This window comes from Medicago sativa, chromosome 4 (assembly GCF_051527215.1).
Source record: "Medicago sativa cultivar Bolivia chromosome 4, Bolivia_mono, whole genome shotgun sequence".
Taxonomy (NCBI): Eukaryota; Viridiplantae; Streptophyta; class Magnoliopsida; order Fabales; family Fabaceae; genus Medicago; species Medicago sativa.
This window is the reverse complement of record NC_140752.1, coordinates 53125450-53140616: the sequence shown is the minus strand read 5'-3', so window position 1 is coordinate 53140616 and position 15167 is coordinate 53125450. Positions and strand designations below refer to the sequence as shown.

At 33.7% G+C, this 15167-nt stretch overlaps 1 protein-coding gene and 1 non-coding gene across 2 annotated transcripts; both read right to left on the bottom strand.

Annotated features, from left to right (window-relative positions):
• Positions 1-728: 728 nt before the first annotated feature.
• On the bottom strand, positions 729-835 carry LOC146929797 (small nucleolar RNA R71). The gene has a single exon (XR_015009148.1). It is a non-coding gene; the product is annotated as a small nucleolar RNA R71 (small nucleolar RNA).
• Positions 836-10161: 9326 nt separating this feature from the next.
• On the bottom strand, positions 10162-13573 carry LOC146929796 (uncharacterized). The gene is made up of 2 exons (XM_085701541.1): positions 13260-13573; positions 10162-10830 (listed from the first exon to the last, which is right to left on the bottom strand). Exons 1-2 carry the CDS (start codon positions 13540-13542, stop codon positions 10448-10450), a joined length of 666 nt encoding a protein of 221 aa, XP_085557667.1. The 5' UTR covers positions 13543-13573; the 3' UTR covers positions 10162-10447.
• Positions 13574-15167: the final 1594 nt, after the last annotated feature.

Below are 15167 nucleotides of genomic sequence, written 5' to 3'. Positions count from 1 at the left end.
GCACTAGTGGATTTACTTCCTGGCTTGGTAACCCCCAGAGTAGGTGACGTTGCACCGAACTGGGTTAACAATTCCTCTGTGCCTCTTTTCTTTCTTGTCTGTTATTTTGTTAAATTATAATTGTTAGCTTAATGTTCTAAACATCGTATACAACATCCTTTTTCTGTGTTTTGTGTTGAAACATCTCTTAGAACATCTTAAGACTATCGTGCCAGAATTTCAAGTTATTGCAATTTGATTAATTTTTTTTCTAACGATTAGACTGGAAAAAAAAATCTTTTTCTTTATTTTATTTTTTTCATTCTTTCTTTTTCTATTTCTTTCTTTTGCCTTTAACTTCTTGGGAAGCATGAAATAATAACGATATGGCTGAGGAATGCACTCTTAAAGACTATGCAATCCCATCTTCAGATGAGTCATATGATATTATTGTGTACCCAACAGTTGAGGACAATTTTGAAATAAAACCTGCACTTATTCACTTAGTGCAGCAAAATCAATTTTTTGGATCACCCACTGAGGATCCGAATTTTTATATTTCAACTTTTTTAAGACTCAGTGGAACCTTGAAGGAATACCAAGAGGTTGTAAGGCTGCACCTCTTTCCTTTTTCCTTAGGGGATAGAGCTAGTGCTTGGTTTCATTCATTGGAAATTGGTTCTATCACTTCATGGCACCAAATAAGGCAAGCTTTTCTTGCCTGATTCTTTCCTCATTCTAAAACTGTTCAATTAAGGAATCAAATCACACAATTCACTCAAAAAGATGGAGAATCTATTTACGATGCTTGGGAGCGTTTCAAAGAAATGCTTAGACTTTGTCCCCGTCATGGTTTAGAGAAGTAGCTTATTATTCACACTTTTTATAATGGTCTTTTGTGTACCACACAAATTTATGTTGATGCAGCTGCAAGTGGAGCTTTGATGAATAAAACTTACATAGCAGCATATGCTTTGATCGAGGACAAGGCACAGAACCACTATCAGTGGACAAGTGAGAGAGCCATCACTGCTTCTTTACCCTCTACAAAAATGGCAGGTATGTATGAAATTTCTTCCCTTGATCATCTAGCTGCTAAGGTTGACGCACTCACAAAAATTTGATAAAATGAATACTAGTGCTATCACACATTCCCCTGTATCACCTCCTTGTGAAGTTTGTGGTGTATTTGGCCATATTGACATTGATTGCCAACTAGGTAGTGTTGTTAAAGGTCCTGAGCAAGTAAATTATGCTCAAAATAATCAAAGGTTTAGAAACAACCAAATTTTTTTTCAAACCCCTCAAAATCCTTTTGGACAACAAACAACATCACCCAGTTATGCAAACAATCAAAGAGTCCCTCAAAAATCCAGCTTGGAACTTTTTTTAGAAAATTATTTTATAAATCAATCCCGAGCAGCTCCAAGAGCTTAAAAATCAAACTAAATTTTTGAATGACTCTCTTGTCAAACTTACATCAAAAGTAGACTGCATAGTTAATCACAATACGATGCTAGAGACTCGGACATCTCAAGTGGCTACTTCCTCTCAAACCTCCGAAGTCCTTCTAGGCCAAACCGAAATCAACCCCAAAGACCATATAAGTGCTATTACTCTTAGGGATGGTAAACAATTAGAGGACCCCGTTGTGAAAGTTAAGAACAATGAAAGAGAGATAGGAAGTGATGAGCCTCAAAGTGAGAAAGCCATAGGAGATAATGAAAATACATTTGTTTCACCATCTCATGAGCCTAAAATTCCATTAACACAAGGTTTTGTTAAATCCAAGTTAGATGACCAGTTTAGAAATTCTATTGAAATACTTCCAAACAAATTGCCACCTAAACTTAAGAATCTAGAAAGTTTTTCCATACCTTGTGTCATAGGATCTGAAACCTTTGAGAAAGTCATGTGTGATTTGGGAGAAAATGTCAGTTTGATGTCATTGTCCCTTTCTGAAAGATTGGGTATAGGATAGACAAACCACTTTACTTTAAACGAGCGCTTCGTGGGAGGCAACCCATGGGTTTTATTACTTTTATTTTGTTTGGTTTTGTGTTATTTGAATTTGTTTTGTAGGTACTTGTCCAAGATGATGCAAAGAGAAAAAAATTGAAAAAAAAAAGAAAAAAAATTATTAAAAAAAAATTGTGCCTATGACCAGAGACTAGGCACGGCCCGTGCCTATGAAAAAAAATTAGGAAAGAAGAATGTTGGCTCAGATGATGATGCAGGGAGGAAGAAATCAACAGTCATGAACCATAACATCAAATTCAAAGATACCAAATAAAGGAATAGGTATAAAACTCTTGTCTCTAGACCTATATTTGCTTGCAGGTACCCTAATAGTAATACTATGATTACAATAGGTATTAGAGATATTATGGTTAGATTGTTGAACACATTGACTTGCACCATATGGAGTAGGAAAGAGGTAGGGATGATGAGGACTGATGAACTATTTATGTTGTGGGCTATGCTTTATAACCATCATATTAACATTTGCTATTATTTGCTTGATTATCTTGTTTCAATTGCTAAAAAGAAACCGGATGATAAGGGTCATATAATGGTAGGTGGAATCATCACTTTTATTGCTAGGAAGTTTGGGATGAGTGTGAATCAAGGGATCAATAGGATAGAGGGGAACTGTTATCTAAACTTATAAACTCTCACTACTTTGTCCTTCCTTATAACACATGGGTCCACTCACAATTACCAATATGAATGGAGAATTATTAGAGCTAATTGTTTGATTATTCTACCTAATCCGGACATTACTAATCCGGAGGAGGTGGAAAATTTGCTTTATGTTGGTACTAATCCACAGGTACAAGATGATGGTGATGATGGTGGTGATGAAGAGGATGTACGTGTACACTTGCACCATGAAGAAGAAGCCGGTGGAAGCTATAATGATGAACGGTGGGCATGGATGCAAACCGAAGTTCAAAGAATACGCACCGAGCAACAAAGACAAGGTGTTGAAATGGCCGGGCTGAGAAAAAAATGTCCAAAGGAGCAATCGAATAAATGAAGAAAACAATCAAATGCTCCGAAATATGATGCAACACCTTCACCTCCAAGGTCCACCATATGGACCTCAATAAAATTGTGAGGTTTCCTCTTCCTCTACTCTTCCCTCTTCTTCTTCTCCTTCTTCTACTCCTTCTACTTCTTCTTCTTCTTCTCTTTTCTTTTATTTTTCTTGTTTTGAATCATTGAGGACAATGCTTCTCCTAAGTGTAGAGGGAGCCTAATAAAGTGTCTTGAGTCGTAGTGTTCCAAACTCCCTTGAACTTTATTCTTTTGTTTTGTTTTTATTGCGAAAGGCATGATTATGACATAAATTTTTTGTTGTCTCTTCTAAATTGGTTATTTCTTGTACATGAAAATGAGTTCTTGTGTTTTAAGTGTTCTTGCTATACCCACATCATGTTTTATTGTGAAAATTCTCCAATGAGAAAAGCACTTAGTTGCAATCTTTAAGCAAGTGTATGAGTAGGTATTTTAAGGAACACGTTCTAACTTTAATGGTAACTTAGACCCTTAAAAGTCTTCAGAGTAAAAGTAATATAAGTTTGTGTGGGGAATAATGTGCTATAATGTGTTATAATGTGTTAAAATGGGGCGGAAGCAATATCACCAACACATGGAGGAAAGGATACCCCCTCGCTGACTTCCTATGAGAATGATAGCCCCTAAGCAACCTGTAAGCCCCCAAGTAATTAAATTGTTGAATTAAATTTAACTAATTATCACCTCTCTTATATGAAATGAAGAAATGACTTTTCTCGGTTACTTTAGTGTTAAGGTTAGAACATGTTCCTCATAATATCTGTCTTATACAGGAGCAAGAAAAGGGTTGGACTACACACACACCCTCACTTGAGACTTGTTGTTGGGTTGAATAGGTTCACAAGGAATACTTGAAGTTGTGATTAGTGTACATTGAAATAAAGCCTTAAAGGAGACATAAGTTTTTGATTGAATTGTCATATGATTAAATCTTCTTTGTGCTGCTATGATTGATGCCTTTTGCTTGAGGACAAGCAAAGATTCAAGTGCGGGGGAGTTTGATGAGTCAATAATTATTGTTTTTTATATAATATTTAGTTTCGTTTTATTTAGATTTAAGTTTATTTTATTTAAGTATTATTTCCTTTTTGAGCTATTTTACTTCAATTGCATATTATTATATTTCAGGAACGAATATTTGATAGATTGAGCCTTGGAGCAAAAGAAAGAGGATTAGGAGCTGATTCGGGTGAAAAATGCGAAGATTGAAGATGAAAATATTATTCCCCAAAGTCAGAAGCTTGGCACGGGCAGTGCCAACATTGGCACGGGCAGTGCCACCTCCCAGGCCATCTTTTGCTGCTTTTGCTTCATGAATTAACTGCTTGTTTTGACCGAAAAGCCCGTGGTTTCTTGTAGAACATTCTACTGAATAGTTGCTTAGGTTTTAAGTCGACAATAAGACTATAAATAGAGAAGCCATCTATCATTAACATTCATCTTTTGTTCTCTGAAATAATAAGTGACAATTGTTTCTTTGAATAAAAGTTCATCTTTATTTTCTTTATTTTATTTTCTTCTTCTTCTTCTTCTTCTTCTTCTTCTTCTTCTTCTTCTTCTTCTTCTTCTTCTTCTTCTTCTTCTCTATGTCTACAATGAACGTTAGTGAGTAGACTCTTCTTGTCTTTGGATTGTTGGATAAGTCTAATGACGTAATCCTAACCAAACCAAACCATAAACCCTAATTTTATATCAATCTACTTTCTAATCTAATTTCACAGTTTTTATAATGAATTAACAATTACCGAGCTAAGAAGCGAACGCGGAGGGTTTTGTAATTGTTAATTCATCATCTCAAATATCAATTCATAAAGCGGACGCGGAACTTTGATATTGGAACAAGTGAAATTAGACAAGGATTGCGAAACATGAGAATAGTCTAGCAAACCTTGAGACACATAAAGTTTCGTTCTTCAAGGATTCTAATAACAATCAACCATGAGAATAGGCTTGATTGTTAAAGGAACACACTCACTGACTTCGAGAGAACTTTGATACGCTAAAGAGAAACTTGTCTTTAGAAAGTAGATCAAATATAAAGTTAGAAGTTTAGGGTTTGTTTGTGACGGATTCGTTGTTATGATGAACCAATAATCCCAAGGCTCTTTTATTTTATTATTGTTATTTTCTTTTAATTAAACAAAAATACAACTTTCTACCTTTTAAACTTTCAATCTAATCATTGTTAAAGTTAATTGAATTCATAACTCCCTGTCGAAACGATATCTTTTTATTACTACATCGGTAAATCGTGCACTTGCGGTTTTATCCCATCACAATTATAGGCCAACATGAATAAGGTTTACTCGAACCTTGAATGTGTGGTGTAAATCCATCAAAGCATAGACCCAGTCTTACATTGCGTGGCTCTAAGGCAAAATTGGGATGTTTCTGATCAAAATGCTTCCATGCCAGACCATCAGAAGGATGTCGTAGCTCACCTGAATTATTTCTTCTTTCGTAGTTTTGAGAATGCCAAGTCATTTTCTATGCAGATTGCATTGATGCATACATCCTCTGTAGTCTTGGTATAATAGGTAAGTAAAACAAACACCTTTCTTGGAACGGGTTTTCCCCTGCTTGATCTAGAGTGTTTGCTTCCTTTATACCTCGGTTCCTGACAAAATTTACATTCGACCAGATGTCCATCTTTTACACCAAATTCGTTGTCGTAGAACAACATGCAACCTTTAACACAACAATCAATTCTCTTCACACCAAGTCCTAACTTCGACACTAACTGCTTCGCTTCATAAAAACTTTTTGGCAAGCCATCAGTTATGGGTGTTGAATCCAACATCATTTTGGTCGTCACATCTAAAGCTTGTTCAGGAACATGAAATTGAGACTTTTGGGCTATAAGTCTTGCACACATTGATAACTTTGAATGAGGAGACCCTAGGAACAACGGTTTATTTGTTTCTTTCAAAATATTATAAAATTTCTGGGCCTCTTCATTTGGGGGTTCATCTACCTCGACATCATCCTGCACCTCATCATATTCAGCATCTAATCCAGCATTAACTCCTAGAGCATCCACTGTCATATTATCCATCATTTCAAATTGAACATGTCGGGTACTACTTGATGAACCTACTGCATGACTCTCTTGGACACCTACATTAACTATCGGAGGTGCCACAAATGACGATTCACCATGACTTGTCCAAATCCAATAGTTAGGTCTGAAACCTTTACTATATAAATGCAACCTAATTTCGTCTTCACTGCGAATGCGCCTACAATCACAAACTACACACGGGCATCTAATTCCCCCTTCATTTATGACAACAGGCTTAAATTTTACGGTACAGATAAAAAGTTCAACACCTAACTTAAAAAGCTCATTAACTTCTATCATACATCCAACTACGATCACCCATACCTGTAATGCATATAATGTGGTCAATATAAAATAAAGATCACTAAAAAGTTTTAATTTCTACTTTTTTTAATTTATTTTTGAAATTGTTTCAATTACTAAAAAGTTTTAATTTTTAAAATAAATTCACACATATTCAAATTGAAGGAGTGAATAAATTATAAAATAAAATTTTACAAAATGTCTTTTTTAGAGTCAAGTTACAGTGATAACACTTTTTTAAAAAAATCACAATAATAACACTAAAATATTTTTTCCTAAATTAAATATATATACTAAAAAATTACAATTATTAAAAATGTTAGTTACTACTTTTTTTAATTTATTTTCGAAATTGTTAAAAATTTTAAAATAAATTCACACACATACAAATTGAAAGAGTCGATAAATTATAAAATAAAATTTTACAAAATGTCATTTTTAAAGTCAAGTTACAGTGATAACCCTTCTTAAAAAAATCACAATAATAACACTAAAATATTTTTTCCTAAATCAAATATATATACTAAAAAATTATAATTATTAAACAAAATAAATTGTACAATTTTAATTTGACTACTAACCTTGTGTCAATTACAGTCCCACTTTAAGAATTGCTCCCATTAACACCACCAATAAACAGCTAAATGTATAGAATATCAACTATATAAGAATTTAAAATGATCAATATTAAAATAATTAAGAAAATAAATTCAATACATCTAACATCAATAAAAAAATATAAGTCTTAACCTTGATGAGAAAAAAATTTGTGTGGAAAAATATTGAAGAAATTTAGTAAGATGGTAGAGAATTGTTTTAGAGAGATGATGTTTGTTGTGAATGAGAGCTACTGAGAAGGAGTACATCGGCTAAAAAAATCAAACTGGATTACATTACTGGCGGATTTGGTTTCAATACTGACGGATTTGATTATTAATGGCAACCGACCATTATTGATGGATACGGCTGATTACTGACGGATTGTTTGCTTTAATTACCGGCGGATTGGAAGCGTTACTGGCGGATTCTTAAATAACAACATTACTGGTGGATCTTTTGAATTACTGGCGGATTATATAATTCTGTTATACTATTACTGACGGATTATATCCCTCAGTAAAGCAAAGACATGTATGTTTACATTATTGGCGGATTATATCCCTCAGTAATAATTCGTAGATTCTTTATTGAAAATACTGACGGATTTATCCGTCAGTAATGTAACTCACTGAATTATTGTGGGATTTTTCCATAAGTAACTTTATTGAGGGTTTTTTAGATGTTACTGAAGGTTTATTCCGCCAGTAATTACTGAGGGCCTAAATCCCTCAGTAATGCAATTTTGTATTGGTTAGTAAATTGGGGAATTCTTGTAGTGATGTTCACCTAAATTTTAGTGATGAGATCATTACATAACTCGCGTGTTACATTTAAAGATAAGAGGATAAAATGACGGTGTATCAGTTCTTCTAAGTAGCGTTGAGCATAAGCCGTGGCTAACAAAGTTTAATTTTAGACAAATGTTAGTAAATTAGTGATCATGTTAGTTTTTGAAATTCAAATTTCAGACCTACTACTTTAACTTCCTTTGATGTCTTCTTAGACTAGTTACAATGGGGTAGTTGAAAATTTCAGACCTACTACTTTAACTTCCTTTGATGTCTTCTTAGACTAGTTACAATGGGGTAGTTGAAAAAATTATTTACTTGAATAGTTGCAATGGAGTGTTGAATGGAGTGTTCAAAGTGAGGTGGATTGTTTGGGGTTGAAAAAATTCAACACGTTGAATGAGGAGGGAGTGGGAGTCGTGTAAAACACTTGGCAAAATCTTATTGGTTGCTGTGATTTTTTAGATTTTTATCTCATCCATATTATTTGGGGTCAATTATTTCATAGTAAATCAATTTTTTAAATTTTTTTCACCAAAATTTATCATTTTTTTTGTCTACAAATAGAGACTTGATTCATTTGATTTGGACACATAAAAAAAATTGATTTTTTTTCCCTCTAATTTTTCTATTTAGCCTCCAACAAACATAAAGTGGTGTGGTAGGGTGTTGAATTTTATTAAACAAAACCATTGTGGTGAGTAAAAGTTGAATGGGTGTTGAATTATTAGATGGAAGAGAGAAGGTGATGTGGAGTGTAAAACGTGAAAAAGGAGGGTGTTGAATATGTAAACCATTGTACATAGTCTTAGTAACCAACTGAGCCGGCTACTTGGAACATAAATAGAATTATGCTCTTCACCCTGCACATTTTGCTCGCGCCCTGCAGCCATGCCAAAAATACCCTTGCGCAAGTTAACTAGCGCAAGTGTTAATTAATGCGCCACTTAACTAACGTTCCGTGAGTTAACTAGCGCAGCGTTAGTTAACTCACACTACGTGCTATCTTAAACAAGGCAGAGCACCTCATTTCCTCATTTCTCATCTAAAATCTCAAAAAATCTCAAAAATCTCTCTCAAATCACCCAAATCCAAAATTCCTTCAAGTTCAAATCAAACAACACTCCAATAACAAGTAAGTTTTCATGATCAAACACCATTAACCTTTTATTTTTACATGTTAAATTTTTTCTCTTAAATTAGAAATTTTTTGGATTTAGAGTTTGTTTAAATTTTGGTGTTTTTGGCAAAAAATCATACAATGTTTACATGTAAATGACTTCTGTTGTTTAAATGTTTAGATGTTTGCATATTTATGTTGTAGTTTTGAGTTTTAGAGAATTTTTTTAGATTTAGGGTTTGTTTAAATTTTGATTTTTTTTTTTTTGCAAGATATGATACAATGTTACATGCAAATGAGTAATATTGCTTAATTATTTAGATGTTTGCATGTTTATGTTGTAGTTATCATTTTTAGGGTTTATGTATAATTTGCACTCCAAGTGTTTGATGAAATGTTGGAATGATTTTTTCATTGATTGTGCTTAATTTCTTATTGTGTAGATTTGAAGCAACGGCGGGGTGGATCGACGTTCATGCAGAATTCAACGGCGGAGAACCTCAGAGGTTGAAGGTTCGGTGCCTTCATGTAACGTTAAGAGGTATCAAGGATCAACTGAATGAATTCAACCAAGGAGTCAACCCCAGAGACACAAGGAGGGTGGAATACGTTTGGTATAAACGTCCAACGCTCGACGAGGGGATGGTATCATTCACTTGGGTGGAGTTAAAGAACGACGAAAACGTGACGAGCATGTTTTGGGAGCACATCATGTTCCAGTGGATCGATATGCGGGTAACGTTGCTGAGATCAACTGAAGATATCATCAACAGCTTGATTCCTCCAGAAGATCGTCATTAGTTAGGGTAAGGTGCATTCCAACTACAACAATTGTCTTACCTCTGAAATGGGGTAATTCAAACTTGCCAAACGGCGAGGACTCAAGCATTTCGCTCGGCATTCATGTTTTTCCTTTGAAAAGATTAAATTCTTGTTAGGTTGGTTTATATGAAGGTATTAAGTGTCAAGGAATGGACCTCATTTCGTTGGCACTTAAATACCATCATCTAAAGCAAACTTAACAAAAATTTATTCTTTTCAAAGGAAAACATGAATGCCGGGTGAAGAGGAAATATCATCGTGTTCCTCATTTCATTTCAAATATACAATCAACAATTATTTACGCTATGCCTCCAAGTTCCCTAATTGAGATTAAAAATGTAGTCATCTTTGAAATCTGTAAGAGAACACGATGCACATCAATCTATCTCAGATATCAATAAGAGCAGTTTTAATATCAAATATGTTTGTTAATCTTCCAGTTTTTCCAAGTTCACACACTGATGCATAATTGCATCCAAACTATGAAAATTCAAAATTAACTTATGGCAATAACAAGCTGTTCCTTTATAATAATATATAGCTAGCTGCTTAAATAACATTTAAGTTTGCTAAAATCCACATAGCTGTTTTTAGACCATAAAATTTACAACTGTGAACTCATTAAGGAAGCATGTAACACTAAAACAGCATTTGAAACAAAGAAAACTGTTTCTCTATAGATATTTTTAACCCTCATGTACTCTTTTTGTTATCAAGATGTGAAGAGCTCTGGTCGATGGCCTCCAACTGACTCCGAAGATTCTGATTGTCTTCCAAGAGGCGATCATATTCCATAAGGAACCCCTCAGATTGCTTTTTAAGAGCCTCTACTTCAGTTTCCAATGTCTTTTCCTTGGTTCCTTTTGCCTCGCATTCAGATTCGAGCTTCTTAACCTTAGACTTCAATGTGGTAATTTCTTCCGTCAATGCCTTTTGCTCCTCTGTGCTTCCATTTTTACCGTCCTCAAAACTTCGGGTTTGTTTCTTAACAGCTTCCATGGTCTTCCTGAGTAAACGAAGCTCTCTTATGTAGTGGTGCAATCTATCAATCATTAGAGAGAGGAACAGCACAAAACCTGCACATTTTATTATAAGTGAAAAATCAAATTCAAGGACCAATACATCTATAGGATGGAAAATTTTGATAAAAAGGTTAAGACAAAGGAACATCAAACTAACAACAGTAATGACATAAACTAAGGCCAGATACATAGTATAATATAGATGCAAGACGACACGTGAAATTTTTAAAAATCAACATCCTACGGCACGTCTAAGAATGCAATACAACGCATATGTGAAATTTTTAAGAATGAAGATACGATAACATGTCTAAGATACATTACAAAAATGTATTCATATATATAATCCACAAAGCTCAAGGTCACTTCGCTAACTACTCATTAATACATAAAACATATCAGTATTGTGAAATAAATAAATAAAATGGGAAACCAAACTATATAGCAAGGTACTCAAAAAATTCAAAACTTCATAATCTAAAAGGTTGTGATCAATCAATCAAATCATATCAAAATCAGCAACAAACAATAGAAGTGATATTCAACAAGGTAGATGAAAATAAGTTGCAAAAACATTAACTGGTATGACTTGGACTGACGTGAAGAAACTTTAATATTGAGACTTGCACAATATGAAAGTAAAGAAGCTAAAGGCAGCAATGTTAAGACGGACTGTCAGGAATGAGAAACATAATAGCAGTTTGGGAAAAAATCAGGATAGTTGAGTCAACAAATTCTAAATTATATTTCCTCCCTTCTAAATCCATCCATTTTTACCCCTTGTATTCCCTCCCCTGCAAACTTTTGAATCAAACACCCCTTCAACCAAAGAGTTATTAACAGGTTTGAAGGTTGTTATAAACATAGCCAATTAACCATAAAACATCCACTCCATGATCACATAAGATCAGAAAAGATTAATGGAATAGGCATAGGCAAAGATATTGCTCATCTCAAGCATAAAAATTTCAAGCAATCAATTATATGCTGGCGGCATGCTTAGCTAATAATGATGACTGTTATTTCAGTAACACCAGCGTAAGTCAAACATTCACACAGTCACATCCCCACTCCACGACACACTCAACCATTCCTGACCAACACAATAACCCACAAACATGAAAATTCGAAACAAGCCACAAAATAGAATCATTTGATGTTAACTGCTAAATCAGATACCAACCAAGTGAATTATTGTTTATCCAATGCCATAAAAGTCAGAGGAGGAGTGTAAAACAACAAATAGCATTCAATGAAAAGGTCCATTACTACCTTATATAGACCTCATATCAAAGGAAATAAACATTAACTACCAATGCACAAAACACTGTCTTTCTCAATTCATCTTATGTGTTGATCACAATCACATACATCATTTTCTTTATAATGGATAATAACAAAAATGCATAAAACCACTTGATCCACAAATCAAATCAATCATAGCCAACAACATTATCAAGCTAATTAGTCCTTCAAAGAAATTTCCCTTTTAACTATAATCATTATTGAAAGGCTAAATATGTATTTATTATTTGAAGGAACTGAAAAATAGGTACACAAAATTTGACATAATAATAGAGACGAAAAACATATCGAGTTTTATCAAAACAAAAATAAACAGAGTGAATATCTATTTTAGTCTCTTAAGTAAAATTGCGAGACTCAACTTAGTCTAAAATAAAATAAAATCAAAACAACTATTGAAGTTTTAATCTTTGAGAAAAATAACCATGGACAAATTAGTCCTTGTCCTCACCTCATTAAAGAAGGTAGGGACGATTGTCATAGTTTATTTTTTCTCCTAAGACACTGTTTGGTAAGACATAATTTTGAACTTATGACTTATAGCTTATAAGCCCGTATGATTAAAAACGAATTGTTTGGTAACTGTCATTTTTACACGAGCTTATAACGGTTATTGATAAGCTAATTCAAGTAGCCTATAGGTTAAAGCTTATAGCTTATCACTTTTTATCTCAATTTTACCCATGCAAGCTTAATTGAAAAAAAAAAATTAATTAAATGCACATTTTTTATGTCATTTCTCTGCTATAAGCTCGTCAGTTATAAGTTAGCTTCTATGAAGCACATATACGGACACGGACATCACACATGACACAGACACGACAACACCACTAATAATTTGAGAAAATCGCATAATTCAGTGTAATTACATGTCTTGTGTCGTGTGGTGTCAGTGTCAGACACGACACGTGTCCGTGCTTCATATTAGCTTTTATTTTTCGTCAGATATAAAATAGGGTGTGGCAGTTTTTTCTCAAAACTAAATTAGCTCTTCACTCATACACAACAAACCCTTAAGCCATGAAATTCAAATAAAATAAAATAATCTAATCAATCATTTAATCAAACAAGTTCAACAACACAATTACAAATCCTTACGAGAAAGGGTTAGTTTCAAACAAAACCAAACAATAATAATCATTAAAAAAAACCAAAAATAGAGTGAAATTGAAAAGTACCCATTAAAGAAGCTTCAAGCATATGTTTAGACATAAGAACTTGATCAGTAGGGTTAAGAGCACCAGCTTCAACCGTACGTTGTTGGATCTTAGCCATACTATAAAGACTAGAAGAAAGCACAACAATCAACGTAGCACCAACTGTAGTAACAACGATTGGTCCACGACCTCTTTTGACTCGATCTAATGAAACAATCACCAATTTTCGAACTGGGGTTTTGAAAACTAGGGTTAGGATCAAAAGCATTTCGCCGAAAATCGCAGTGTAAAGTAACTGTAACATCGTGATGGATTAGTGTGTCAGTGTAAAAGATGAAAGGGAAATGAAAGAGATGAGAATATAAAGAGAAGTGAATATGATGAAGCGTGTCGGTTTGGGTCAGTGTTTCATTTGATTGTGTGCTGGTCCAATAAAGGACATAAACCCTTTGGTTTAGGTAGGTATCTTTTTTGCTTTTTCTAGATTTAGAATTTGAGTTTTTTCTTTTTTTGATGGATTCTATTTTATTTCCTTTTTGAATTTTGATGAATTTAATTTTGGGAATTAGTCACTTTATTCCTTGAATAGGAAAGGAGTCGTCACTTTTGTCTCGAATGCAGATAAATTGCAAAATAGTCACTGAATGCAGACGCTGTTAGTCAATTTAGTCCCTGAATGCAGACTTCGTTAGTCAATTTAGTCCCTGAATGTAGACTCCGTTAGTCACTTTAGTCCCTGAAATTGACCAACAGAATCTACATTCAGGGACTGTTTTGCAATTTCTCTGCATTCAGGGACTAAAGTGACTACTCATTTCCTATTCAGGGACTAAAGTGACTAATTCCCCATTTAATTTTTATTTATTTATTTTTTGGCTGCTAATTTTTTTAGTTTTATGAATTAAAGTTATATGTTTATTGACTTAATTATTTTATTTTATTATAAATTTAGAATTATGATCAATGACCGACATATATGAGATTAATTAAAGTCGGAGCAAAATTTTGTATGAACTAACCCACAAAAATTGGCATGGAGAATTCGAATTTGAAATCTTGTGATAAACGCACTCCAAGGTCTCAGTCATGCATTACAAAGAGGAAAAGTGTGGTATCGAGATGATGGAGAAGCATTTTTAGTATCTTTCATGGGGTGGAATGTGAAGATGGAAACGAGTTTATTGTTCATTGAGTTAAAGTGGGTAGTAACGGGTAAGATACTATAAGTTATAGTTTTCACATTTATGTTTACGTTTAAGAAAACTATATCATAAGGATTTTGGAACATATGATTCTCACATATTGAAGACATTTAAACGGTGTACCTTGATCCATGATGAAAACATAAATCTCAATCCTCTGATTTCCAGTCTATCTCTTTCTCGTGTGTTCTTTCTCATGATCCGTTCTTCATGGTTAATTGTGAAAAATCTTTTACCGGAGAGCCAAAACCCTTAATCCTTTAGTTAGTAACTTTTATTGCACTCGTGAGTTTAGCTCACTTGGTAGGGACAATGCATAATATATGTAAAGTCGGGGTTAAAGCCCCGCCACCACCAAAAAAGTTAGCAACTTTCATCAAGTTACATATATACTTATAGAAAGCCAATTACACTCCTTCATGAACATGTGTATCTTTTAAAACTTTTTTGCTTAAGGATTATTGAAAAATCGTCTTCCAAGCTTGGACAATTTGGTAAGGCACGAGATTGTGTCAATTAATGGCTCTCAATGGTTTGGCCGTTGTGGTGCTAATTAAGTTTTTTGTCTCTATAAATATCTACAGTTTTGTTTTTAATCCTTATAAAAATAAATCACACTTTTTAGTCCCTACAAAATTTTCCATTAGTGTTTTTAGTTCCTGTTAAATTAAAATTTGTTTAATTATGCTTAAACTTCTAAATTTTTGAAAGATTTTTTACAGACATG

Coding starts and splice junctions, on each gene's coding strand:
- LOC146929796 (XM_085701541.1), bottom strand. CDS start 13,542: ATGTTACAGTTACTTTACACTGCGATTTTCGGCGAAATGCTTTTGATC. Junction 10,831..13,259: donor GCTTGAAGCTTCTTTAATGG/GTACTTTTCAAT, acceptor TAAAATGTGCAG/GTTTTGTGCTGTTCCTCTCT.